This window comes from Ochotona curzoniae, unplaced genomic scaffold (genome assembly GCF_017591425.1).
Source record: "Ochotona curzoniae isolate NIBS_2020 unplaced genomic scaffold, NIBS_Ocur_1.0 contig_1, whole genome shotgun sequence".
NCBI lineage: Eukaryota > Metazoa > Chordata > Mammalia > Lagomorpha > Ochotonidae > Ochotona > Ochotona curzoniae.
Window position 1 is genome coordinate 11,652,495 of NW_024464918.1, and position 26,959 is coordinate 11,679,453.

The 26,959-nt window shown below is 38.2% G+C and overlaps 1 protein-coding gene across 2 annotated transcripts; it reads right to left on the reverse strand.

The window, feature by feature from the left end:
* Positions 1–410: 410 nt before the first annotated feature.
* On the reverse strand, positions 411–22,044 carry GABRA6 (gamma-aminobutyric acid type A receptor subunit alpha6). 2 transcript variants are annotated; one of them, XM_040975707.1, is made up of 9 exons: positions 21,943–22,044; positions 21,654–21,772; positions 21,067–21,134; positions 19,006–19,226; positions 18,840–18,922; positions 18,402–18,545; positions 17,844–17,996; positions 16,758–17,017; positions 411–1,006 (listed from the first exon to the last, which is right to left on the reverse strand). In XM_040975707.1, exons 1-9 carry the CDS (start codon positions 21,978–21,980, stop codon positions 731–733), a joined length of 1,362 nt encoding a protein of 453 aa, XP_040831641.1. In that variant the 5' UTR covers positions 21,981–22,044; the 3' UTR covers positions 411–730. The 2 variants fall into 2 exon arrangements, with proteins under 2 accessions (XP_040831641.1, XP_040831648.1); XM_040975714.1 differs by lacking the exon at positions 21,943–22,044 and having other exon boundaries at positions 731–1,006; positions 19,006–19,196; positions 21,654–21,747.
* Between the last annotated feature and the right edge of the window lie 4,915 nt (positions 22,045–26,959).

Below are 26,959 nucleotides of genomic sequence, written 5' to 3' on the forward strand. Positions count from 1 at the left end.
TCATAATATACAAGGTTTTCTCATCATCAGTAATATTTTCTCAACTTCACGACATTGTGGTAAGCATTTTTTTAAAGGCAAGCTTAGTTGGATGAAATAACATTGTCTTACTGTTCAATTAAAGCTATGCATATGTGCATACATCATTTATGGTCTATGTATAATTTATGTGTACACAAACATCACACTTTATTGAGGTAAAACAGCACAGCGAGGTTAAAACAAATGTCTAAGTTCAATGTAGGCTTTACACTACCACTGAAAGCAATTTTACTAGCATAAAGACCTCCAACATGCTGATATTAATGTACTGATAAATATTTAGAATGCATTCATATTTTACTGTCTTAGAAACTAAGCCAGAATAAACATAACTTAAGGCAACCATTGGAAGTGTTTCTTATTTTATCTGCCTTATGTTAAATGTTTTTCAGAGTGACAATGAAAAACATTGAACAGTGAAGGACAAAGGTTAGCAAATTTATCATGAATCCATCTTAATCTTCCAAAATATTTAATGTACAGAAATGTCATATTTTTCCATAACCTTAAACTGAGTTTTGAAGGGTGATATTACTGCTTGTTGTCCATACACGTTTACTCAAAGTTATGTGTTACACATTTTTCAGTTTTGATTTTATGTTCTACAAAGCATCTACGCATATCAGTGGCATTTTCTTAGAAATGCAGAAATGAGAATTTGTAGGATACAGGTTGTCCTGCCCACAAGCTATTCAATGCTGTTACTAGCTTCCATTGTATCTTTGGAAAGATAAACTATCCAGTATACAAGATTGAATCCTGCAAAAGCAACTGGGAAGAGAATTCGAGAATACTGGTCTATTTTGCTAGTGTCGCCAAAAGTCGGTGAGAGTGGTGGAGGTGTGACAGGTGTTGGCGGTAGGATGGGTGCTCTAGTGAGAACTTTGCTGGCCTCAGAAGGCGGAACTATTGGCAAAGTCAGAGAGGTGATTCTTTTCTTCAGGTGGTACTTTGAATCAGAATGCTGTAGGAAAAACGAAATACACATTCAGCCTGGGGTAAAAGAATAGTTTCATCATTGACAAATATTTGTTGACCATTGGTAAGGGAAAATATTAACATTTTCTTAATGCAATTTGATGCTGCCACTTTTCCAAGAAAGAATTAAAACACATACACTGTTTTTCACTTTCACAGTGATCTGAAATTTCACTTCATAGGTTGTACAAGTGTAGCCACCTCCTTGTTATGCATTAACCTTATAGGCCAATACATGTGGGCAGCCGTGTGTATTATATGGGGGATGGGTTCCATATTGCTTGATGTAAGAAAATTCACCACTTGGTTTATTGATATGATTCTTCCAGACACAATCCCAGCCTGTAGTCTCATCTTCACACACTTGTGAGGTTAGCCAGCTGAGATCAAAAAAGGGGGCTGATCTATGTTAAGTGAGCTTAAATTAAGAGAAATGACTGGTCATGTGTTAAATATAGGTGCTCCTTAGCCTAGAAGTTACTACATTGAGAGATTTCTACATCTCATTAAGGATTCCTTTCCTGTTTTCCCTCTATCTTAAAAATATCAAAAATAATTTATTTATTTAGCTAAAAATGATTAGATGTTCTTAGCTATGAATAGATTTTTTGTTCTACTGAAATCCTATGACAGTTTTCATTTTATACTTTGACCGGGGTGTTTAACACCTTAATTCCTAAGTAAGAGGAGGGGAGGGAGGTACTTTCTATGTTTGTACAACTGGCAAAAAAATAAGAGTCCCTTTTGGTTATTTATTTACTAATCACACATATTCACAAACATGTACCTGTTTATTTTTACTTATCAGAAAGACATAATGGAGGGAGGGAGGGAAAAAAAGAGAGAAATGGAACTCGCTCAGGATGCAAAAGCCAACAGTGACTACAGATGGGTCTGGCCCAAGTCAGGAGCCAGAACTGAATGCAGGTCTCCCATGTGAGTGGCAGGATCAGAGTACCTGAGTCATCAGTGTTCTCTCCTTTCCCTCCCAGAGTCTGCAGAAATGGAAACGGGAACCAGGAGATGAGTCAGGATCCCAAACCACATGCAGGCTTCCAGCTGACATCTTAACCAGTAGACTAGATGCTGGCCCCTAATTTCAGCATATTTTCAGTCCAAAATTTTCAGATCTAAGAGGCCAGTTCTGTCTGATTTAGATTCCTTTCATGCTGTTGGACTTGAGCTAGGCCTTCCTTTAATGCTTTTCTTGTTCCCATCTTCTAACAATCACAACCCTTGTGTCTAGTTTGTCATTGCTGGGTCTCTGCCTTCCAACACTTGCTGTAGATTACCTCTGATCTTGTAAAATGGTCTTGTTTCCTCCCTGGCAGCCAAGTCACCACTTTGCTGCCTGGCAGGGTATGTGAGTCACATGGGCAGACTCCCATGGCTTTAGCTAGCAACCCTGCGGCAACAGGATAAGACAGCTGCCTCCCCTGCGCTGGGTGAGCCACAGGACCCCAATGACCTGCCGATGCAGTGACATTTGGACCACAGGAGCGGCAACTCCAAGAACTCTTCTTTCTATAACCCCCTCCTGAATCTTGCTATTTGAAATTCCAGGGAAATTAGTGTCTAAATCATCATTATCATCGTAGAGAGCACAAGCCCAGCATATTTTTAGGGACCAGGGGAAAAAAATCACTTCTGTAGCAAAAGCGAAGCTAAATCTGTTGTAGTTCAGCCTGATTTGGTGCAGACACCATGTATGTCAACCGAGAAGTGTCTTTGCTCTCCAGGTCCTGGACTATGGAAGCTCTCTGGGCAAAAATAAATAAACCACAGGACACAAGGGGTAGAATAGATTGTAAAATAGGACAGGATGTTATCTTCTGATTTTGGAATACAGTGACAATTTGTTAAAAACAAGAGAAAACAGGACTGCAGTGCCTGTATGTTGTTAGAACTGGAGAAATGGAATTTTTGCCTTAATGCACGGTGGTATGTTATAGCATAAAGATTGTGCCATCCTCAAGATTTTACATCAGATTTATTGGATTCTAATCTGAGTTATTATTCATTAAATATTTATTTGTTTGTTTGTTTGTTTGTTTATGTTGGAAAGTCAGATATACAGAGAGGAGGAGAGACAGAGAGGAAGATCTTCCATCTGATGATTCACTTCCCAAGTGACTGCAAAGGCCAGAGCTGAGCCAATCTGAAGTCAGGTGCCTGGAGCCTCCTCCAAGTCTCCCACGTGGGTGCAGGGTCCCAAGGCTTTGGGCCGTCCTTGACCATTTTCCCAGGCTACAAGCAGGGAGCTGAATGGGAAGCAAGACCTTCAGGATTAGAACTGCTGCCCATATGGGATTGCGGCATGTACGAGGTAAGGACTTTAGCCGCTAGGCTACTGTGGTGGGCCCCATTAAATATCTTATTAAAATGTTATCATTAAAACCTCAAGCAGAAAAATACGGCATTGTGTTATTATCCAAAGAGCTCCAGACTCCTCCCACAGATATGAAACAGTAAAATATTTTCCTCTAGTCACATTTTTGTAAGTATTGTGCTAGAGGATGAGCTCTGTAGAGGAGGTTTTCATTCCTGGATTTTAATAACGGTAATTTTTTTCTACTTTAGGTGGAAAGAAAGTAGATGTGCTTGTTCAATGTAATGAAAAAAAATGGCTTTATACATAATGTGTTCTTAAACTGTAAGATGCTGCTTTTTCACGTGCCTTTAGAAAAGCGGGAGGAATGCGTTAGTATGGAAGACTTACTAAGGGTTGTCATTCCGCTCTTCTCCATAGACAAGGGGTATCACTGAGAATGAAATGCTATGAGGAAATTAGGTAGCACCACGTTAGCTTGCTCTTAAAGCTCCATTGCAATGGATTTTTTTCTTTTCCTCACTTATTACCCCAAACATTATCTAGCAAAGATTGCTCAAGATGAAAGAACATGAGTTAGAAATCCCTAGGTCATAATTACATACCTAGGGCTCAACTGCAACATGACTAAGACATGGAAAATTGTTATTTCTCTCATTCTTCTTTTTTCTGTTTTTTCCCCCAAGAATTTGAGAAACTCAGACACATGCTTATAATTTTATAAATATATGCATACAAGGATATTATATAGATATAAAGATGAAACTCCATTCATATGAGAAGTCTTCAAAGCATGAAATGGGCATGGATTTCAAACTTTTGCATCAATGTAAACTTAATTTCACTTTCTGAGTTATTTGAATCACCATAAATATTTGCTCAGCAGATCTTACCTACAGCTAATTTTCAACTTATTTGCGACACGAATCTGTTTTTTCTTGCTGCTTACCCATTTTTGTTTTATTTTTTTACCTGGACTAACATTCACCTGCTATTCCATTTTTATTTTACCTTTATCTCATTTAATACTTGTTTCTTATAGCACATAATACCGTTTGTCCCAGCATTTCATTCACTTTTTGGCTTTCTTAGATACTACAGCTCTTTGTGCTCCCATCATATTCCACCTGTAAACATGATTGTTTCTTTGTAGCTCATCTCCTTTCTTATATTGAAATCTTAAGGACATATGATTCCTGCAGTTCATGCTGTATGCTTGTTAATATGTAACAAATGAATAAGCAAATAGGTGTACCCAAACATTTTCCAAGATTTATGGGATGAGAAAGGCAAAATGTGGCATATAAAGAGTAATGCTGTTACCTATTTTAATACTATGCTTTGTATAACATTGTAAGTAAAAGCTCTGACAGCTTCTGTTGGCAAGTGCTACAAGACAATTTGTGTACTTAGTCTCATTTTTTTTTTACTGAATTGATCTTCAAAGTAAATAAATCTGTCTTCCAAGGAAAACAAATGGAAAGCTGAAGAAAGTGGTTCACAGAAATAATAAATATCAAAGCCTGGGTTTAATTCCTGTCATATGCTGCAGTCCCATTCTGAATAGTCAAACCATTTTTCTCATCAGCTTCAAGGCTTGGGTCATGGATTCTGAACCTCAAAACTTGTGACACTTTTAGACTGAACATACCTCAGTTGTAGTGTTATGACAAGAAAATGACTCCAGGCATTGCCAAATGTTCTCTAGGGTGGAAATAGGTGCCCCTTAAAAGCACTGGTTTAAGGTCAAAATTGTTTTACTGCCTAGCATGATTGAGTATCTTTTTTTTCTTTAAAGCAGGCAGTACACTAAAGGAAAATGGCTGTAAACTGGCCTGGCTACTCCACAATTGGATCATCAGCTGCTTGATAATTGGGAATTGGCAGCATGATCAAACTGTACACCAATCTAGAAGAATCACACTGAATCTCTGAAATGAGAAGAAAGTCAATTTTACAAACCGTTTAAGCCACAGGTTTGCATCAGACCCCGCCTGCTCTATTGTAAGCCCAGCAGCTTCAGTTGATGGTAAAATAGGCTTTTGTCAGAGTCCAGATGAGGGCTCAGCTTGGGGCTGTCACTGTTTTGAGTGGAACACCTGTGGTTTTGAATTTTCCAGGGCTCCCCTGCTGCTGAATGCCATCTTGGCTTGAGTATTTTTAGAGCACTACTTTGTTTTGAGAAATGCCATGTTGCAAAGGTACTTTGAGTCAAGCTGGACTTCAGAACAAGTGATTATTTAATGTAGGGATTAGGTATTTGTGAGCTACTTACGGTAATTTTTATACATGATTCCACAGGTCCAACATTTTAGAAGAGAAAAAACAATGGGTTTCTTCTCAATAGAGATATTCTAATTAGAGCTATACTGCTGCAGCGACAAGCAAATGACCTGTCTTAAGAACCAGCAAAGAAAGGCGTGAAGAAAAGATGTCTTTTGATACTTTTGAGACTTATTATGAATCATTATGGGGAAAACTGAAACTCTATTGGATTTTCTTCATTTGTGTTCTAGCTCGTAGAGTTGGGAACTGAGGCGGCTCCTGACTCTGTCCAGAACAATAGCTTATTGGCAGCAGTTTGCTACATAATTGGCGATAGCAGGCATGTCTGGAAGCCAGACTTGATTGTTTTGAGAATGCATAGTACTGTGGTGGGTGGAGACGTGATAGAACATAAGGAGAGAGAAGTACTCATGTAAATCTCTTATCCAATCCACTCCATCCCCTATAAATCACATAGTGACGTAACCAACAAGGAGCAACATCACAACTTTCATTGTCCTTCCGGTACTTAGAATCTTTGATGGTCTTAATTCTTAATTAAAACTAATGAATAAAATAATCAACACTAATTAATTAAATGTGTTAAATAATAGCTCAGTCTTAATTCTTAGCTCTAGAGTGTAGCAGCCATACTCAAAACCCTTGGCAAGACATAGAACAGAGGAAAGCAATCATGCAGTGTTCTGTGGTTTGTGTTTCTCTACAGAAGTGAAGGCAACATGATAATGACCCATCACGCATCCCCACCTAAAAGAAACGACTGGCGTATGTTTTTTTCCCTCCATATGCCCAGGTTTCTAGCAATCGGCTTATCATTTCCAGGGCGGAGCCAGGCTACTCTCTGTCTTCTCAGATTGGACCTAATTTTTTCAAAGTGCCTCCAGGCTGAGTTCTGTTATCTTGCACAGTTCTTCTAAACCCATCACACATCTTTAACTAAAGTCTTTATTGCAATGAATTGTTAGGACTTAACTAACTTTTCTGTTTTCCTGCTAGACCAGAATCTCTGCCTGGGAAGGGGCGTCTCTCTCTGCCATTCAATAAAATATCATCAGCATCCTACAAATCATCTCTTAAATAAAAGCAAATAGCAACACTTCTATAAGATACCATAAATATCTAAATATGCAATGGATGCTAGGAGAAAAAAAGAAAACAAATGGACCAAGTAATCAGTATAATGTAATTACCTTGATTAAAGGAATTTTGATTTTGTGTATTAATAATTTATAAAACCAATCATATCTCTAATGAAGAAAAGAAGCCACACTGATAGTAATGGCACCAGGAAATGTAAATTAGGTAACAGTATCTATTCTTAGGATTGTGACAATGAAATCTTAGACCTTTAAAATAACAGTGATCCCAGTGCGGTAGCCTAGTGACTGAAGTCCTCACCTTACATGCACCACGATCCCATATGGGTGCTGGTGCATGTCCTGGATGCTCCACTTCTCTTCCAGCTCCCTGCCTGTGGCTTGGGAAAGCAGTCAAAGATGGCCCTAAGCCTTGAGACCCTGCACCCACGAGGGAGATCCAGAAGAAGCTCCTGGCTCCTGGCTCCAGATTGGCTCAGCTCTAGTCATTACGGCCACTTGGGAAGTGAACCAGCAGATGGAAGATCTTTCTCTCTCCTCTCTGTAAATCTGACTTTCCAATAAAAAAAAAATAAATAAATCTTAAAAAATAAAATAACAAGGAAATTAGTAGACTATCCAAAGAGTGCTCAAGGGCCAAATGTGGCCATTCTAGAAATTCTAGTATATTCTAGGCACAACGAAGATTCTTAAACAAAGAACACAGGAATAAATCTCTAATGTCATGGTAGTACACCTGATAAAAGCAATATGGTGATACACTATGTGAATAGGAAAGCAATTGTTGACAGTTTCTTAACAGTTCAAAAAAAAATCCAATTCCAAATGCCCTAAAAATAGAAAAATAATTAATCTTTAAAACACTATTGAGAATCTATCTTTAGGATATCTTTTTTGGGGGGCCATACATGGTGGCCTAACAGTTAATGTCATCGCCTTGAATGCGCCAGCATCCCATATGGGTACTGATTATAATCCCAGCTGCTCCACTTCCCATCCAGCTCCCTGCTTGTGGCCTGGGAAAGCAGTTGAGGATGGCCCAAAGCCTTGGGACCCTGCACCCATGTGGGAGACCAGGAAGAAGTTTCTGGCTCTTGGCTTTGGACTGGCGCAGCACCAGCCATTGCAGTCACTTGGGGAGTGAATCATCGGATGGAAGATCTTTCTCTGTCTCTCCTTCCCACTGTATATCTGATTTTGCAATAAAAATAAAATAAATATTTTTAAAAAGATATATTTCTGGAATTTAATTTTAGAATTTAAACACCTGAATTTGCCATTATTATATTAACATTCAAGGTCTAATCAAAATGATAGTAACAGTAGAGTTTTACCCATAATAATTTGAAATAGCTTTCTGTGAAAAGCCATGAGCAATGTTAAATGGCATAATTTACAATCACATGGAATACATAAGCACTTAATTTATTTATGACTTAACCAAATCAGTTTGCTATTTCAGTGTTCAACTTACACAAATAATGTTATTTTGATTGCAACTGAATAGGCATTTTTAAATGTCATGATATTTACCAGGAAAAAAAATGACCCTGCAATTGTAATATACCATTTGCAAGTATAAATTACAAATGTGTAATTTGTTTGTTCTACTTTAAATAAGTTGCAATTCTGACATGAACAAGTAAATACGTACTATTACATAGAATATTTGCATTTCATTTCTATCATCATTGATTAACTTCGTTTTTAATTTTAGTCTTATATTTCAGCTTTTCTGAAATAACATTCTTCATATCCATTATTTGGAAAAAAATTAAGTTTTCATTTATTTGTTTGAAAGGCAGAGTGACAGAGAAAGAGAAGGAAAGACAGACCCTGAAATACCTTCCATCTGTTGGTTCACTCCCTGAAGGTCCCTAAAATCAAGGGTTGGGACAGGTTGACAGTAGGAGCCTGGAAGACCTAGGTCTCCCACGTGGTCACAGGGCTCCAAACATTGTCCAGCTGCTCTCCCAGGCACATTAACATGGGTTCGAAGTAGAGTAGCTAAACCCTACGTGGTAATCTGACACAGGCTTTCAATCAGTGATCAGTCACAATCCTGATCCTTCTAAAAACATTTTAAGCCAAGGTAGGTTCGTAAGTATAATTTAAAAAAAAAAAAGAGAGAGAGAGAGAGAAGAAAAAATGACAATTTAAAAGAAAAAAATAAAGTATTTTGAGATGATTAAATGTGACTTATTCAACTTCCTAAACAACCTGCTCATTATATGTTACAATTTTAGGAGATTATTTATATGGAGATCTGAAATCTTAAAGTGTATCTTATTAATAAGTTATATCTTTAAAATACTGGCTAGGGAAATGATTACTCAAGTTTTATTCAAAGATTTAAACCAATATTCTTGTGAAAATTTTTTCAAAAGAGTTGATTCTATTTCATTAAATTTCAGTATCTAAAAATTTATTATATTCAGTACAAATCCAGTTTTTTACGAGTCTCTCATGATTCTTAAAGTTCTTGCCATACTTTTTACACACACACACAAAAAAGTGAACTGAATCCTGGCAGGGTAGTTCTTCATTTATAGATGTCTATTATAACAGGACCTCTAGACAACACGTAGCATATATGCTGTGTCCATACAGATGGTAGACAAAGAATCAGTTAAACATAAACTGATTCACAAGAATACTTGAAATTTATGTTGCCTGAAATAATGATTTTCAAATGAGTTGGAAATAGTTTGCAGACTGTGATATTTTTGTTTAAAAATGTGGACTTTGATGGCCTTTAAACTGATACGCACAAAAAACATCACTAAGTTAAAGGAAGAACTGGAGGAATGACCTCACCTAAGTTCTGGAACTGTCTCATCCACTGGGATGTGTGTTTGGGTTATGTCCACTGGATGTGCGTTGGGTTATGTCCACTGGATGTGCATTGGGTTATGTCCACTGGATGTGCGTTGGGTTATGTCCACTGGATGTGCATTGGGTTATGTCCACTGGGATGTGCGTTGGGTTATGTCCACTGGATGTGTGTTGGGTTATGTCCACTGGGATGTGTGTTTGGGTTATGTCCACTGGATGTGCATTGGGTTATGTCCACTGGATGTGCATTTGGGTTATGTCCACTGGGATGTGTGTTGGGTTATGTCCACTGGATGTGCATTGGGTTATGTCCACTGGGATGTGCGTTGGGTTATGTCCACTGGATGTGCGTTGGGTTATGTCCACTGGATGTGCGTTGGGTTATGTCCACTGGATGTGCGTTGGGTTATGTCCACTGGATGTGCGTTGGGTTATGTCCACTGGATGTGTGTTTGGGTTATGTCCACTGGGATGTGTGTTTGGGTTATGTCCACTGGGATGTGCGTTGGGTTATGTCCACTGGATGTGCGTTGGGTTATGTCCACTGGATGTGTGTTGGGTTATGTCCACTGGATGTGCGTTTGGGTTATGTCCACTGGGATGTGCGTTTGGGTTATGTCCACTGGGATGTGCGTTGGGTTATGTCCACTGGATGTGCGTTGGGTTATGTCCACTGGGATGTGTGTTTGGGTTATGTCCACTGGATGTGCGTTGGGTTATGTCCACTGGGATGTGTGTTTGGGTTATGTCCACTGGATGTGCGTTGGGTTATGTCCACTGGGATGTGTGTTTGGGTTATGTCCACTGGATGTGCATTGGGTTATGTCCACTGGGATGTGTGTTTGGGTTATGTCCACTGGATGTGCGTTTGGGTATTGCCTGGTCTTTGCTGAGTTGTGAGGTTGGGGAGGGCTTCTTCTTCTGTGCTGGGATTTTGCAACCAATCCCTAGTTTTTCTATCAAGTAGTAATTAATATTTCCCTTCTGAGTTTCTGTTTCCCCATTTGTAATAGGTGTAATTACACTATATCAGTACACAGAATTTTTTTTTCTTTTTAATGAGAGCCTATGTTTTAAAAAATGTAAGTGTATTCTCTTATTATGGAGATGAACTTCTCTGTTGAATGGAAGCAAATGTATGTTTTCAAACAGCTTATCAAAGAAAATTCAGTTTATCAGAGAAAATTTGAATAGGAAAAATTATCACCCTTTTCACCAATATATGCCTTGGATTGGGAGAAGTAAAACACAGATTTATAAATTTTACATAAGGTTAAATTAAGGTTATTGGGCCATATATGGCTTTAAGATTTTAAAGGGTTTACTAGAATTGATCTGTTATGAGGAATTTTCTGTTCTGTGTCTACATAATTCAAATTTACATAGTAACAATTTCCTCTAATCTGAGACCTATATATTTGGAGTTGCACTCAAACAAACATTTATAGTTGTTCATTCATTTTATAATTATCAAAAATATATTTGTGGGATAGTGATTTGGCACGGTGATTAAGCTGCTCATTGGGATTGCCACATCCGCTGTGACAGTGCCTTGGCTCCTGTTAATGTCTCCATCACCCATCATTTCCAGATCCCTAATAATGCTCACATATGGGAGATCTGCTTTTAATTCCCAGATTCCAGTTCTGGCCTGGTCTATCTGGAGCTAATCTAGTCATTTAAGGAAGCAGCAAGGAAAGAAGAGCTCCTTCCCTGTCCATCTGTCTCTGTCTCAAATAAATAGGTAAATAAGTATTTTTAAAAATGTGCTCACGGTAGTATTTGAAAATTCACTCACATGAAATTTAGATTTGGGGGCATGTTTGTATTCTGTGAAATACCAGGACTGTTGACATCCGGAGGTCACCAGCCAGGAGGAGTTTAAGTTGCCAACACTTCCCTGCCCTACAGTTCCACTTGCACTATCCAACCCCAAACTTCTGTGCAGCAGAAAATTGCGGCTTTGTGTTTTACTGCTGAGACTGATGCCAGCTAAAAATAACCATTGTTGGCTGCTGGCTGAGTCCCTGAAATGATGTCCTGCTTATCATGAGGTCACTGGAATGAAATTACACTGTAATGCAAATGGCACCAGGACATGTTCAGATAGTCTCAGAAAGAGCAGTGATGTAAGTGGTACCAAACACCTGTCTCAAACCTCACTTTCTTTAAATGTTTCACTAATCCCCATCCAGACAGTAACCTGCAAGCTTTCAGTTCATAGAAAGGGGTGAAGTTTGCACAAGTATAGCTATCATTTTAGCATTCTGTAATCTTCTCTTGGAGTGCACTTTCACTTTGTATGCAAATAAATGTTGCTTCTCCAATGGCTTCCACCTCTCTCGTTCTTATGTTCTATTCTTGAGTCATCATAAGAACCTGGACCCAACCACCACACTGTAACTAGCAAGCCCACGGGGAAGAAGCAAGAGGTGATGACCTACCTAGACATGGGCTAGTGAGTTTTTCCTCCAACTTTTGACAGTTATGCTTAGAAGTCCTCATTTTGTTATACCTTTCTCTCCTTTGTACTGTCCTAACCAACCATGAATCAACTGCCCTTATTCCAGCCATGTCTACTCTCTTCAGCAACTGTTAAATGTGAAAGCCAAGGGCAATACCAGGCAGATAAGATATTTCAGAGTTCTTTATGAAAAAGACTTTACAAAAGTAACTGGGACTTCCTTCTGCGTCATGCGGTATCTGGAGGAATCTCTTGTACCCCTTGTCCTCTGGATATGAACTTATCTTTCCTAATCCTTCTATGCCTTCAAAACCTCCAGATTTCTGCTCCTTTACTATAAGGGCCCATTGCATATTTTGTCACCTTTATTGATGAGGTGTTTGGTACTTGTGCAGCAAATATCTATATAAATATGGCATATGAATTACGGCATCTTCTAACCCCCTGAACACCCACGCAGTCTCTGTGGAGAACCATTTGGTATATGGTCACCCTTACATTTCTTTCTCCAACTCCTACATGATCCTGATACTACCTTACTCCATTATTTAGGCATTCTGTTCTGTTTACTATGTGTTAACAATGTTTTACTCCTATGGCAATGTAAAGAGCAAGGGTCCTGGTCCTAGGATGATTATTAGAAGGACTAGTTCAATAGAAACTCCCTCTGTTTTCTCGTAAAGGAATCTCTTCTACCTTCCCTTTGTAATTGGTAAAGTTATAATAATCTCAAAATTTATAATTTTCAGTATTACTTTGGCAATCATATGGGGCTGTAACTGAAGCACAAAGGAGTCTTCCACCTTGCTAATATGTGAAAGCTGAGGTCTAAAATCTCCCATGTCCAACCACTTACAAATCCCTCTTCAGCTCATTGAAAGTCCCAGTGGGCACAGATGCCTGGAAAAACAATGGTTTCCAAGGATGCTGGAATACCATGCATCATATATGAGATATCTGACCCCAGATCCAAATCAGCTCACAAAGGGGTTCTTCAGGTAAAGGTGCTAAAGGACACCATTGAGATTCTGGGGTGCAAGATCCAGACCAGTCCGATGACAGGACTTTCACAAAATTATGGCCCAGTCTTTGCCCTGTCTTCCTTTTCTCTCCTAGGTCATAGAGAGATCTTTTAAATGATGGCCAACTTCCCATCCATCTCCTTGAACTCTGTCATTGGTTTCCTCTTTAAATATTGGGATATCCTTGAACTGGATATCCTGAAGAAGTTTATTTTTTGTTGCAGCACCTTTACCAATGCATAAACGTGTCCTCCAAATAGCATATTTTAATATAATCAACTTTAATATAATATTACCTTCAAATTGTTCTTTTCTCTCAGAGATAATGAAAATGGTCAAAATATTCTTACATTCAGGACTTCATGGCACTAATTGAAAACTCAACCCTTAGAAAGAGCAACAGGGGCCCGGCGCGGTGGCGCAAGTGGTTAAGTCCTCGCCTTGCACGCCCGGGATCCCATATGGGCGCCGGTTCTAATCCCGGCAGCCCTGCTTCCTTTCCAGCTCCCTGCTTGTGGCCTGGGAAAGCAGTCGAGGACGGCCCAAAGCTTTGGGAACCTGCACCCGCGTGGGAGACTCGGAAGAGGCTCCTGGCTTCGGATCGGCATAGTATCGGCCCGTTGCGCACACTTGGGGAGTGAATCATCGGATGGAAGATCTTCCTCTCTGTCTCTCCTCTCTGTATATCCGCCTTTCCAATGAAAAAAATAATAAAAATAAATCTTTAAAAAAAAAAAAAAAGAAAGAGCAACAGGCTCTAATATACCTCTATTCTCACAGAGATGAGTTATGGAAGAGCAACAGATACGGTAGATGATCTGCTATTGATAGAAACTATACTATTCATGAGTCAACACCCTCGACTTGCTCCAATGTTAGAACCATTCATAGTGGGTGCTATGCCCCCCACCTCTCTGCCTCAAGCCCTTGTCCTCTTGTATCTCCTCATCCATGGCCTCCTCCTAGAGCCCAGCATATCCCTCTGTTAGAGTACCGCCTAGGAGTACTCACACTAAGACCTGCCTCCTACCATCCAGGTACAAATATCTTTTGTCATCTGAGGGAAGTGAGTAATTTAAACAATAACAGTCAATAAGAACAGGTCTTCCTCTCTGTGTTGAACATGAAAAATGTTTCCAGAATCTAGGACACTTTCAGAAAATCCTCTCAGATTCACAGAGGAATGTCATGTTCTTAATTCCGGCCTTTTAGTTGGACTGTGGAGACCCACACCGTTGTCCTGTGCACTTGTTGGATCCTGGAGGAGAACTATAGCCCCAACTCATGCTCTCGCCCTGGTGGCTTAACAGTAGTATAAGCAATATGCTGAAAGGCAAGGGATAGTACTTGAAGTACCCATCCAGAAATTGATCATCCTCTCATAACCAGGAGCCTACTTTTCCAAACAACCAGACTCAGGGGCCACAGGATGGCCTGGGTATTTGAGAATATTTGAATTCACCACATTAACTTTAAGCAGTTCCTTACCATTCATATTTCACATCAGTGGAGGAGTTTCAGACTTTAAGTCAGTGGGTAATAGGAGGAAGATTTATTAAGTATCAGGCTCATTTCAGAATCTCCAGTGCCAAGTCCTTAATACAGCTGATCTTCTGCCATCTGATGATACTGGAAAGATAGTTCACTATTGGGTGCAGACCATAGAACAGGTCTATGCCGATAGATTTGGTCTACAAATGAACTTGTGGAAAACCCTTATAGTTCTGGAAAACCCAGATAGCAGTAGTTTCGAGAAGAATGGAGGCTAATAGGCAAAATAGATCATAGTAGTTTGCACTGAAGTAGAAGAAACTCAAACTTCACCATCTAACACTGAGACATAAAATAATGAATTTTCTGCCTTGACTAGAGTTTTAAAAACTCAGAAAAGGCTAAGGATTCAATATTTACACAGACTCCAAATACGTTTTCTATGCTTCCTGCACACGTGGCAATTTGGAGAAAAGAAGACCCTACTATGAGAAATTCTACTATTGGATCTGGCTAATAGATTTTGGCTTTTGAGCCTCTAGAAGTCACAACTGTACTTTATGGGTAACACCAAAAATGGAGTTGTCACATTAGAGGAAACACTACGAGGATCGTCTGGAGGTGGCTGTGATACTCTAGCCTCTAGAGACAGATCAAAGTCTCCATTGTATCATAGCTCAGATATAAGAGACTCAACAGTGAGATTACATTAGAGATTCCAATGGGAGGAGGACTTAAAATCATAAAATCATGTTTCCAATGACCTGTCTATGGAAAAAGTCAGATAAATGCAAGACTCTACCTGTCTCCAAAAAATGAGGCCCTCATTCAGATACTTGTCCATGAATTTAGAGAAAAATGACTGCACACAGTTGTAAGAGGAAGTAACCTAGCCTTCTCTCCTCCACTTGTAATATAACCTAGTGGCCACACAAAATCACCTCCCTTACTTAATCCCAGACAAAGAACAGAAACCTACCAAGTGCATGTGGCAGGAAGACTTCACTAACATCCTCTGAGCAAATAGTCTCAAATACTTATTAGTTTTCTTTGATATTTTCACAAGATGGATGGAAGGCTTTCTGATGCAAACGGGAAAAGCATAAGAAGTGCCTTCACTCAAAGAAATAATCCCATCTTGTAGTCCCCGCCCCCCCAGTTATCCCCCAGAAAGACACTGGCCCTTCCATTATCTATAAAGTAACTAAGAAGGTAGCCACCACTTGGGGAATTTTCTACCATTTTGATACCTCTTGGAGTCCCCATTCCTTAAGCAAAGTTGCGAAGGATGAAGATAAAAGGACTCTTGGATGCGCTAATATTAAGAGACGTCAAAATCCTGGATATGTATACCTTGGAAATATACTAGATTTTCTCCCATTGCCTATATTTGCAGTGCCATCATACACTTCAATAGCAGAATGTTGGGCTTTTGATTGTTGCTAAGGACTAACTTGCTATGATAATCAGAGGGGAAATAGTATGTGGCGGGGAACAAAGGCGAGGAAGAAAGGGGAGGCAGAAAGCTATATCATTGAAAATAATAACTAAAAAAATTACTTAATTTATAAATTTTGGGACCAAAGCATAGCCACAGCACAGCTAATGTAATGTAAAGTTATAAGTACTTTTCGCTGATTGTATCTTTCTTCACTATAAACTCATTGATACATACGGATTCACAGTGCATAGTTACTTGTATTAATGCTTTAGTAAGAATCAAACACTTTCATAATAACTTTGTTTTATGAGTACCTATAATTCATGTCATGTCCTTGTGAAATTCAGAAGCCAGCAGTTTTCTGACAAAATTGTCCATTCTCTACAAGTCCCTGATCCTTTCCCATCGACTCTGAAGAGCTCATTAGGGTTCTTTTTTTTTTTTTTTTTTTGTCTTTTTTCTCTCTTGCTGCTGTAAGTGAACCTGTTCAAAGGAAACATCTACAGGCTAAGAACAGTGTTTTTAGTCTCTCTTGAGAGCCTGGAAACTGACAGTATATGTGAGAATAATGGAAGAATTCCAAAAGTTTAGAGCAAAGAGAAATGAAGGGTGGTTCCTTAACTTTTCTCTGTGAAGTTAGAAGAGAAACTGCTCTTGTTCTTAACAGTTACATAACTTGTGCTCGGCTAATACTACGTCTGAACTCTTGTTTGCAATCACTGTTTAGGATGTCTTTTTATGTGGTAGAAAACATTAGAAAAAAGCCAATTACCACAACAATCTCAGCTTCCAAAGGTTCAGTTGCTTTTGATATTGTCACCGGGGAGGAGGCTGCAATGTGCGCTTTCCTTTTGGCCTTCTGCGTCTGAAGATTGGTGAAGTAGTTGACAGCCGCAAACTCGATTAGAGCAGAGAACACGAAAGCAAAACAAACAGCTATGAACCAATCCATGGCTGTTGCATATGAAACTTTTGGCAAGGAGTGCCGAGCACTGATGCTTAAGGTTGTCATGGTTAGAACAGTGGTGATTCCTAAAGTGAAGAAAGATGAGAAATGGAGAGTCACATAACAGGTTCAAATGAGGACAAGTTTGGAACAGATTATATACACTACCAATTATATACTAGCAATGAGTTTTTCTTATAATAGACTTATTCCTAATTTTATTATAGAGATGAACCATATTTGTGTAATTCAGTAGTTGGGACAGTGTCTTACACATTGCAGTCTCTCATGAAATAATTGTTTCACTTAATTAACTGTTATAAGTGATTGAATAATCCATATTTCTGATCGATTTTAGTGTCTTTGATCATATTTGAGAATTCTGTCTGGCACAAAGAGTAATGTTTGCAGACATTTGGAGAATGAACCAGAAAACAGGAGTCTGTCAGTCTATCACTAATTTCTTGTCTCTCAAGTAAAACAAAAACAAAACCACCTACTGGTATAAAACAAAATAGAATTAAATGTTGAGGTTGGAAACTAAATGGTTTAACCTAAAATAAAACCAGTAAGTGTATATATATATATGTTCAATATCAGCTTTTTTTTGGATTTACATGTTAGTTTTTTAGCATTTCTATTTTTTCTTAGCTAAAAGATCTCAGAAAAGCACTGTAAAGCAAGCACATGAAAGGCATAGGAAACTGTCTAGAGCTCTTGCTGAGATACATTTTTTGTTGATTCACCACACAACTTGTGGTGAAGGTCATTTTACATAATACATGCAGTTAGTGAGACAGAAATCTTCGCCTTTGTGGGTTGAAAAAGTATCTTGATATGGAGTTTCACAAAATCACACAGTCAACAAGAGGTAGAGGCTGAATGAAACAGAACACAAAGCATTAGGCATACCAAAGACAGTTCTTGCTGGGACAGACTCCTTGTTAATCCAGAAGGACACCTGAGACAGAATGACTGTCATAATACAGGGAGTGTATATCTGTATCATGAAGTAGCCCATCTTCCTTTGTAAGTGGAAATAAACTGTCATTATTACGTATTCACCTGTTGGAAGACACGCACATCAGTAATAGTCCTGTTGCCAGTCTGCAAAAATAATGCTGCTGAATGTAAATCTTGTGAGGCTTTAAGTTTTCAGGGGTTGAGAGAAAACAAGTGAAGGCGTATTTCAGTGTCTGAGAAAGCTACTTGATCAGCAGGTTATACAACAAATGACACACACCAGTTCACAGTGTTTGGTGCAATTTTTTGTATCACAACTGCACACAAAAAAATTGCTTATGCCAAGATTACATGAATCTTTGTATACCACGGACTGGAAAATAAATTTTGAGAACAGCTATACATCATTTCAAAGCAAGAAGCCTGGCTAAAAATGACTAACGCAAAGTAAAAAATAGATAATTTTGAAAGTAGGCACTTAAGTCATCTTTCAGGTCTAATTCTTACCTGTATTAGATTTAATGGTTTCGCTAGATACTGTTTGTCCAATCAGATCGTACTGGAGGAGGCTAGATGATTCTTCTGGGACTTCGACAGAGTACAATGGCCCCTTTTTCCACGTATATATGATTTCACTTTTAGGGTAAGCATCTGAAGTTTTAAAACAAGTTAAATGTAGTTGTATTTTTTCATTCAAAGCAATTGTTATCTGTATAACAAGGAAATACATCATAATTTCAAAGCAAATATTTTCACTCAATTTCATTGCCTGAAACCTCAGTTTATGATATTGACAGCCAAATAAGTGCATTTTTGGAATGACACTGAAAATATCATGGATATCATGGTGATATTTTCTCCTTTATTAATAGTCTGTGACTTAAACCATATAGTTTCTTAGTTTGAATACATTATTGAATTCAAAAAAATTTTTAATTAACTTACAACTTCCAAACTTGAGTGGACAAGCATGCCCATCCATTGGAAAGTTAACCAGTCTCATGGGACAGTCAGCATTGATGGTAAGCCTAGGGGCATTGAAATAAATGGTCTGAGTTAGTATGATGGATGAACCATTTAGGAAGAGGAAAGAGAAACAGGGAAACCTCACCTCATAGTGTATAGAATGGTTCCATTTTGCATTATTCTGAAGAGTTTATTGGGGGTTGTCATGTTGTGAGCAATTGACTTCTTGCCATTCCTGAAAAAAGTGTCAGGTGTCCAGATTTTACTGACCATCAAGTTATTCAAACTCAGAATCTCAGTTGGTCCCCCAAATTTCAATCTCTCATCAGTCCAAGTTTGGCGGAAGAAAACATCCATTGTATATTCCTAAATGCAAACAAATTGCAGTAGGATGAGAATACGTATTTGCTAGTTTATGACACTCAATTGCAAAATGAACTTTTATGACAATAACTTCCATTCGATGCAACAAATAACTCAATCATCATTAACTGATTTTATAGTCAATAAAGGTTCTTTATGAAACATAATTTTAGTAAAATTGTCAAAACTTGTTGCCATATTTTACCAGCCCTCTACTCCATTATAACTGGCCCTTGGATTTCTCACTTTGTTGTTTATCTAATTGATTGTTAACCTATTAACTGTTTACAGCGAAGGCTTCACCAGCCTCCATGAGTCAGACTAACCATCCCATTTAGCCCCTAAGTCATTTCAGAGAGGCCTCTGATCATCCCCACGCTCTTCAGTAAAGTTCCAAAAACTGAACTACCTTATTTTGATGGACATACGATGGCTTCACTAACTTGTCTGATTTGTCTGATGTTGTTCTCAGAGAATATAAAAGCAAGTATGATTACTCTAAACAAAGTGTCATTTCATTATGAGTAATCAATTGTAGGTTTTACTAGGTGGCGTTTGTAAAATAACATTAAAATTTTAGAAACGATAACTACTAAATAAATAAAACTTAATGACAAATAACCTTCAATTAAAATAAAAATATTTCCAATAATTGTTTTGCTTGCTATATGAATTCCTTGACAAGGCTTACTACAACATGAGTGGTTATTTTAAAAATGTGATTTGACACATAGTAAATGCACCCATGTATACCCATGTATACCCATGTATAATGTACACATGTATCTCAACAGAGACATATGTATGAAATTAAATTCCAAGTATACCTATACTTCAATAATTAGGCATAGAGTGATTGTGATTTTCTCTATTTGGAGTGTTTGAGTGGAAAGCATAATATTGAAAGAGTATGAGATTTTTAATAATGCTGACACTGCTTTTGTCTCCATATGAAGTTTTTCTTCCGTAAAACATTTTCTCTCTGTGTGTATCTTCCTCTTTACTATCATTCCTTCATCTTTTCTTCCTGTGGTATATTTTCCTTTTTCTTTCTTTTAGTACTCTTCCTTTCTCATCAATTCAAAAGGAGGACAAAAACTCTCCAATAACTGCTTACACGGAACTGCATCACCTCATAAAACGAAATTGCACATCTCTTTAAAGATATTTACAGTATTGATATTTAGTAGAGTGATAAATGCTATCTCAAAACAGGGAAAGAACATCAGGGTGCACTTTGTTGTAGAAGACCAGGTCAGGTTTTCATTGCCACGTACTATAAATATCCTCTTACGAATCCTACAGCCATCTGTACCTGGAACAGGGCTCCTGGAACACCTGCTGGTCCATCCGAAATTGCAAAGGTGAAATGCGTCAACCTTTCCAAATGACTTCTTTGTATTTTAATAAAATGTTCTGATAAGGATGTGACTTGCAAAAGGTAGTCATGCTTCAGGCTGCATAGATATCTTCCATATATTCTTACATGACATAAGGTCTTCATGATTTTTGATTTTTCTTATTCCAATAAATTTACTAATACTTCATGAGGAAAGTGAAAATGTTTTCTTTAATTGGAAAGAATTAATGTGTGATTTGCAGATGGAAGGCAGTAGCTAATACTAAAAAGTCTCTCAGCTGGAAATGTTTAAGCATGACCCTTTGTACAACATGAAGAAGATTAAGGCAGAAAGCTGCTCTAATGGCATGACCACTCAGCCTGAACACACATACTACCTAAGGAATTTGGGAACAAGAACCTTGAAGGCAATGAAAATGATCATTTTCTATGGATCTCAGCTCTGCTATGTAAAAGTACCCAACTCATTCGGAGCTTACTCACCATTTCCACATCTGACACAGGCCCAAAACTGGTCACATAAATGTCTGTTTTGACTTCTGTGACAGCACCTGAAATTAGTTCATGGAGATGGGACATTTATCATTGATCCTAGACTCTGTTGTTAAACCCCTCGTCAGAGTCACAATCTTCAGTTTTAAGGGATTCCAGTGTGGGGCATGCTTAGTTCTTTCAACTTTCAAATGTCATGGCAGTTGTCTTATTTTGAGTTTATTCTAGTCGAATTGAAGAAACGTTGGGGAATTAAACAAACTTAATTTTCTAACAAAACTGATTAATAATAAGTACCACATATTAGTAGCTTTAATAGCAAGTACTAATGTACATGTTTTAAATGGGAGAATTTATTTCTACATTTTATATACTCATGCTAGAATGAGAATACTGAAACTCAGAGAGAGGTCATTAATTAAGAAGAGTCCAAAACAGAATGGGAATGTACACAGCCTCTCTTCAATGCCCTCAAACCTGTGACTCTGACAGAACTATCACCTTGATAGTTCCTGAGTCTTAAATGGAAGTAAGATAAGACCACTGCCATTTGCCACAGCATTAATGCAATTGCTCACCTCCAAATCCTGGCCGCAATCGATTATCATAGCCTTCCAGCAGACTGTCCAGGATCCGACTGATGTTTTCTGAGTACAAGTTGCCCTCATCTTCAAGCTTCCCAATGGCATTTCCCAGCCTGTAAGTAGAGTCAGTGGTCCTCACTCGGGGCCTCAAAGAGGGTAAGGTGAGGGACCCATCCTAATCCACCCTATTCCAAATACATGCTTCAGTGATTGATACAGAAGCTTCCCAGTAAACACAGGTTTTCCTTTCCTATGTGATAAAAAGAATAAAAATCTTACTCACCATAGAAGAATGCACAGCCAGGTCAGAGGTGATGCCATCCTGCAGTGCACTGAAATGACCAGTTCAACCCTCTAGCTTCTTCCTCCCCTCCCAGCAAGCTCTCCCTTGCCAATCAACTAGCAAAATCTTCCAAATTCCTCATACCCCTGCTCCTGATTTCCTTCCAGTCTGTAATCCAATAGATAAAGAAGTTTCCCGGAAACTTTGAAGGTTCCCTTTACCCTCTTCTTTCTTCTGTTTCTTTTTTTTTAATTTTTTATTTTTAAGTGAAACAAAGTGACTTTTGGTCTTAGACTATATCCTGTGGTCATTCAACCTCCTCTGACTGACTCATTTGGGAAATGAGAGTCTGAAGGGACAGTGCGTGGTCAGAGAGCAGTGACAGTAATCGAATAAGGCATTAGGGGAGATTAAAAGGAAGAAATCCACTAGTTTTGGCATGGAATTAGCAGAGCCTGTGAGAAAATCTGGAAAGCAGTGGCATCTTGCTGATTGAGATTATGTTCCAATGGGCTCAGCATTTATTATTTCTATGGTTCACAGAAGGATTCCTGTACTGCTGTTACTGCTTGAAAAATGGAACAATATTGAAACCCTCCTGGACCCTTATTCTCATTTCATCGACTTTATTGTCTGTAGGCAACCTGTCCTTCATAGTCAAAAATCATTTCTTACTGTTTATTTATGAACACTTTGAACAAACAGGAACAATTCCTGGCTACTCTGCTGTTGGAAAAATATTTTAAAAGTACTTCCCTGATCGTTCCTGCCAATGGAGTGCCATCTCAAGCTAAGAGATAAATGGGTCCCATGCTATTTTTTAAAATCTGGTAAAAAATGACGGGTTGAGTTTTCCCCTGCAGAAATAACACACGATTACATATTTGCAGAGTGACTGATGATTTTGCCAGCACTATTTTACTAGGTTGCTATAGGTCAAAAGCCAAATCTCTGAATCCAAAATATAGTGTTTTACGTACTTGTGATAGGAGAAAACTGGAATAAGTCTTTTTAAACATTAAAATTTCAACCTCAATAATAAAATAATGGTAAATGAAAGACTATTAAATGGTTTTAAACATCGTGTTTTTAAAAACCTAAATTCTTCAAAACCATAATAACCATTGTGGGCATGTATAGCAAAATTTTTAATTTTCCTTTAAACTTGATCCATTGTTGATGATATTATATTTTCAATTCTCATTGATTTGCTATTACTTGGAACCTCAAAATATCTTGCATATATAATGCTATTTAATAGTTCTCTGTTCGTTATTATTTTGACATATTTTATTCAAGTAAATGACTCCACATTCCTCCTTCTCACTTTGTTGGATATTTGTATAATTTTTCTTTGTTCCAAACATTTACTCTATGTCTCTCATATATGGCCTGAAGGGAAAGGCTTTTTTAGTTTTTTTTTTTTCTCTTTTCTTATTAAAAAAAAGAAACTTGTTTTTGTCACATGGAAAAAAAAACTGATAATAGATGAAATTGTCTTTGTTTACACGTTTTTCTACAGATTCAGTAGGCTTTTTTCTAATTAAAATCGGTTGCTCAACAAAGAGCAAATGAAAGTTAAATTCTATTTATCTTTAAGGAAAAAAAATGAACATGTTTGGTTCTAATTTTAGTGTACTTTAATGACTTAATTAGTGATCGGTTAATCAAGAACAAGGAAGGTTTTTCTACTCCCTGTAGGAGAAGAGAATGTCATGGATTTAGAATGGAAAATAAGTTACGGGATCCTACTGATTGACCTTTGAAGAACTAACACTGAAATGAATGTGTTAGACCTGGTGATGTCTAAGGTATCAAGTGCTATGATTCTGTGCATTCAAACTCAGGAGCACATAAGCATCTACATGTTTCAAGAGTTCCTTGTTCACACATTTCTGGCAGAACTGGGCCAGCACTGCTAATTGGATTGTAATCATTACTCTCCTATGAAACTAGTAAGAAAAAAATTTAAGAACATAACTATGGCTGCAGTGTGGGGAGACGTTGGATCATTTATGTAGCATTCTGACTATTCAAAGCCAGAATCAAACCCCCTTCCCCCATTTAGAAAATTAACTTCTGAAAAAGTAGAGAAGTCTGCTTTATGGCTATCTCTCTAAAATATGTTTTCTTGTTTCACTCACTTTGCACAAACGCTTGCTTGCTTTATTGATCTTCAGGGGAAAGTCTGAAAACATCATATTCTACAACATCACTGTTGCTAATAGGATGAGTTGCTCACACATAGCACCAACAGTATCATATCTCATGGGTCAGGTACATTAATGCTATGAGCCACCATCATCACCACAGATTTGTGCCTGTGATATGATTTATTGAAGATTATAGTATAATGAGAATAGATTGACACATAGAAAGAATACATTTGGTATCAAATATGAAATGGCACTTTCCATGGATTTTTCAATTAAACATTCAGGCATGCATTCATACAAGGATGCATCCATTCAAAAACAATTCAAGCCACAAAAATAATTCTTAGACAGCACATACTTCTATTTCCCTTGACAAGTCTCTTGACTTTTCCAGAAAAAAAGAGCATCAGACTATTCTTTTCATGTAAATTGTGTTCTTCTTATACCCCGGAGAATACACATCAGCATGTGATATATAGAGGTGAAGAATGCTTAAATATCTTACAATGCATAGGACATCCACCAAAAATAATAGTTACTGTTACTTAAAGTAACAGTAGTATCCAAATATACACTGAAACTCCATGGAAGGAGATGTTGGGGGAAATGACATGCTTCCCTACAAACATTCATCATGACCTAGGAGTATTTGTGGGTATTCTAAGGGTGTTTGATAAAAATCTCAAGTGAACATTTGGATTTAAAAAAAAATCTTACAGAGTTCATTTGGGATTATGTGAGAAAGAGGGTTTTATACAGGTTCCTTGTTTTAAGAATTCACTTTGGAAGCAAAAAAGGGAGAGGTCTAAGCTGTGCCAATAAAAGGAGTAAAACTGACAGATTATGCATTGAATCGCTTATTGAACACTTACTATAATTCATTTATGTACACTGATACTAACCTATGCCATTATCATACAAGGCAGTCATTTTTATGTTCATTTGAAAAAAAAAAAACAGAGAAAATGAAACTGAAAAAAGAAATGTGAGTACCCTGAGATTCCAGTACCACTTGGTATTTTTTTACTTCAAATGATGTACTTCTGTAGGTTGTACTTACATTGGACCTGACTTCCTGTTCAAAAGCCGAGGTCCTCCATCCCACTGAAACGACACTGTCTTGTGCTGTGAAGAAAATCTCACCATCTCAATGGACAGTAAAGGAAACCGCCAAACTACCCCTTTTGGAAATCCAGCACATTAAGAGTAAAATTGTTCTGGGAAGCAAACAGCAATCAAGGGACATTTCCCTGGGCTGCAGCCTTAAATTGTTCTGGCTTGATGGGGAATAAAATGTTGAGTGCTTTATAGAACATTCTGGTGCCTGCTGAAAGAATAGTCAGGCAATAGTTATTTCAATCATTCAAAAGAAGTCATTTCTAAAATGACTTTTAATTATTCAAACGCTGCTAGTTCAACAACTTTTACTTATTAAATGTTTGTAATATACTGAGGGTACACAAATTTCAAGAGATACAATGCTCACCCCCAGAAGGTTCGTTTTCTAGTTATAACCATCAATGTGGAATTGACAACATGCTGAATGCCGCACACCATCGTCATTAGTTATGTTCTGTGGAGTCAAGTGAGAAGGTGATTTTTTTTAAAGATTTATTTTTTATTACAAAGTCAGATATACAGAGAGGAGGAGGTACAGAGGGGAAGATCTTCTGTCCGATGATTCACTCCCCAAATGAGCTCAATGGCCCGTACTGTGCCAATCCAAAGCTGGGAGCCAGGAACTTCTTCCGGGTCTCCCACGCGGGTGCATGGTCCCAAAGCTTTCCCAGGCCACGAGCAGGGAGCTGGACGGGAAGTAGAGCTGCCGGGATTAGAACCAGCACCCATATGGGATCCTGGCGCGTTCAAGGCGAGGACTTTAGCCGCTAGGCCACTGCACCAGGCCCAGAAGGTGATTGTAGAAAGGAATGGAGGCCAGGGATTATTCTGTAGAAAAAATGATGTGTGGGGAAAAATTGACAGATGAGCTCAGAAATGAGACAATGCAGGTTGTGCTTCTACACAACCAGTGACTGAACAACCTGAAAATAGGGGGAACAGAGGCTGCAATGCTGGAAAGGCTGGAAGAGGAGACTGGGCTCAATAGAAACTCTCCCCTGGAAAACTTGAAAGCATATTTTTAACGAGGGTTTTCAAAAAATTCATGATCATTTTCTTTCTCAGAGAATAGCCCCTGCAATGAAATCAGGCAGAATGTTTAAAAACTAGGCATGGGATAATCCTTTGTCAGGTTTGTGCTACTTGATCCTACCTCAATTGTTAGACCACTCAGAATTTAGGTTCACAAATCAGAATGTTACTTAGGCACATTTTCCTCTCTTGAGCACATTTGTATCTCTTATACCAAGGGATTTTGTAAGTTCAGGATGGTGCTGATATTAAGCATGAATGAAGGTGTTCCTCAAGGGACATGTCCCTAAGAAATAACAAATAAAAGAATCTATCCACAATATCACCACCGTCGTCATCATCATAGTTGTCATTAACATTACTGTTTCCGGTTAGATAACATGTTTTCTCTCACTAAATAAAATGTAGAACTGAGCTGAGACATTGGCAATGTACCTTGTCATTTACTTGCAATTCAGAGTGGTGTATCCGAGTTCACATGTCAGTGGAGAAAACCAATGGAAAGAGAGACAGAGCGGGCATACAGCAGGTCTGCAGAAAGTGAGGACGTGTGTCCCCGTTACCCCCACATCAGAGATGCCTGCCTGAATTCCCGACAGTCTCCATAACATTTCTACAGAATCTAGGCATCATTTCCAGTTGTAATGACGGACAATCACATTTGGATGAGCTGTCCAACCCACAGGAGATTAAACCTGGAAAAAGTGAAA

Bases quoted from the DNA above. Each gene is read 5' to 3' on its own strand.
- GABRA6 (XM_040975707.1), bottom strand. From the start codon at position 21,980: ATGGCATCACCTCTGACCTGGCTGTGCATTCTTCTATG. The intron at 18,923-19,005 runs GTGAGGTTTCCC...CAATGCCCCTAG, and splicing joins ACCATTCTATACACTATGAG to GCTTACCATCAATGCTGACT. The intron at 18,546-18,839 runs GTAAGTTAATTA...TTAAAACTTCAG, and splicing joins TCCACTCAAGTTTGGAAGTT to ATGCTTACCCTAAAAGTGAA.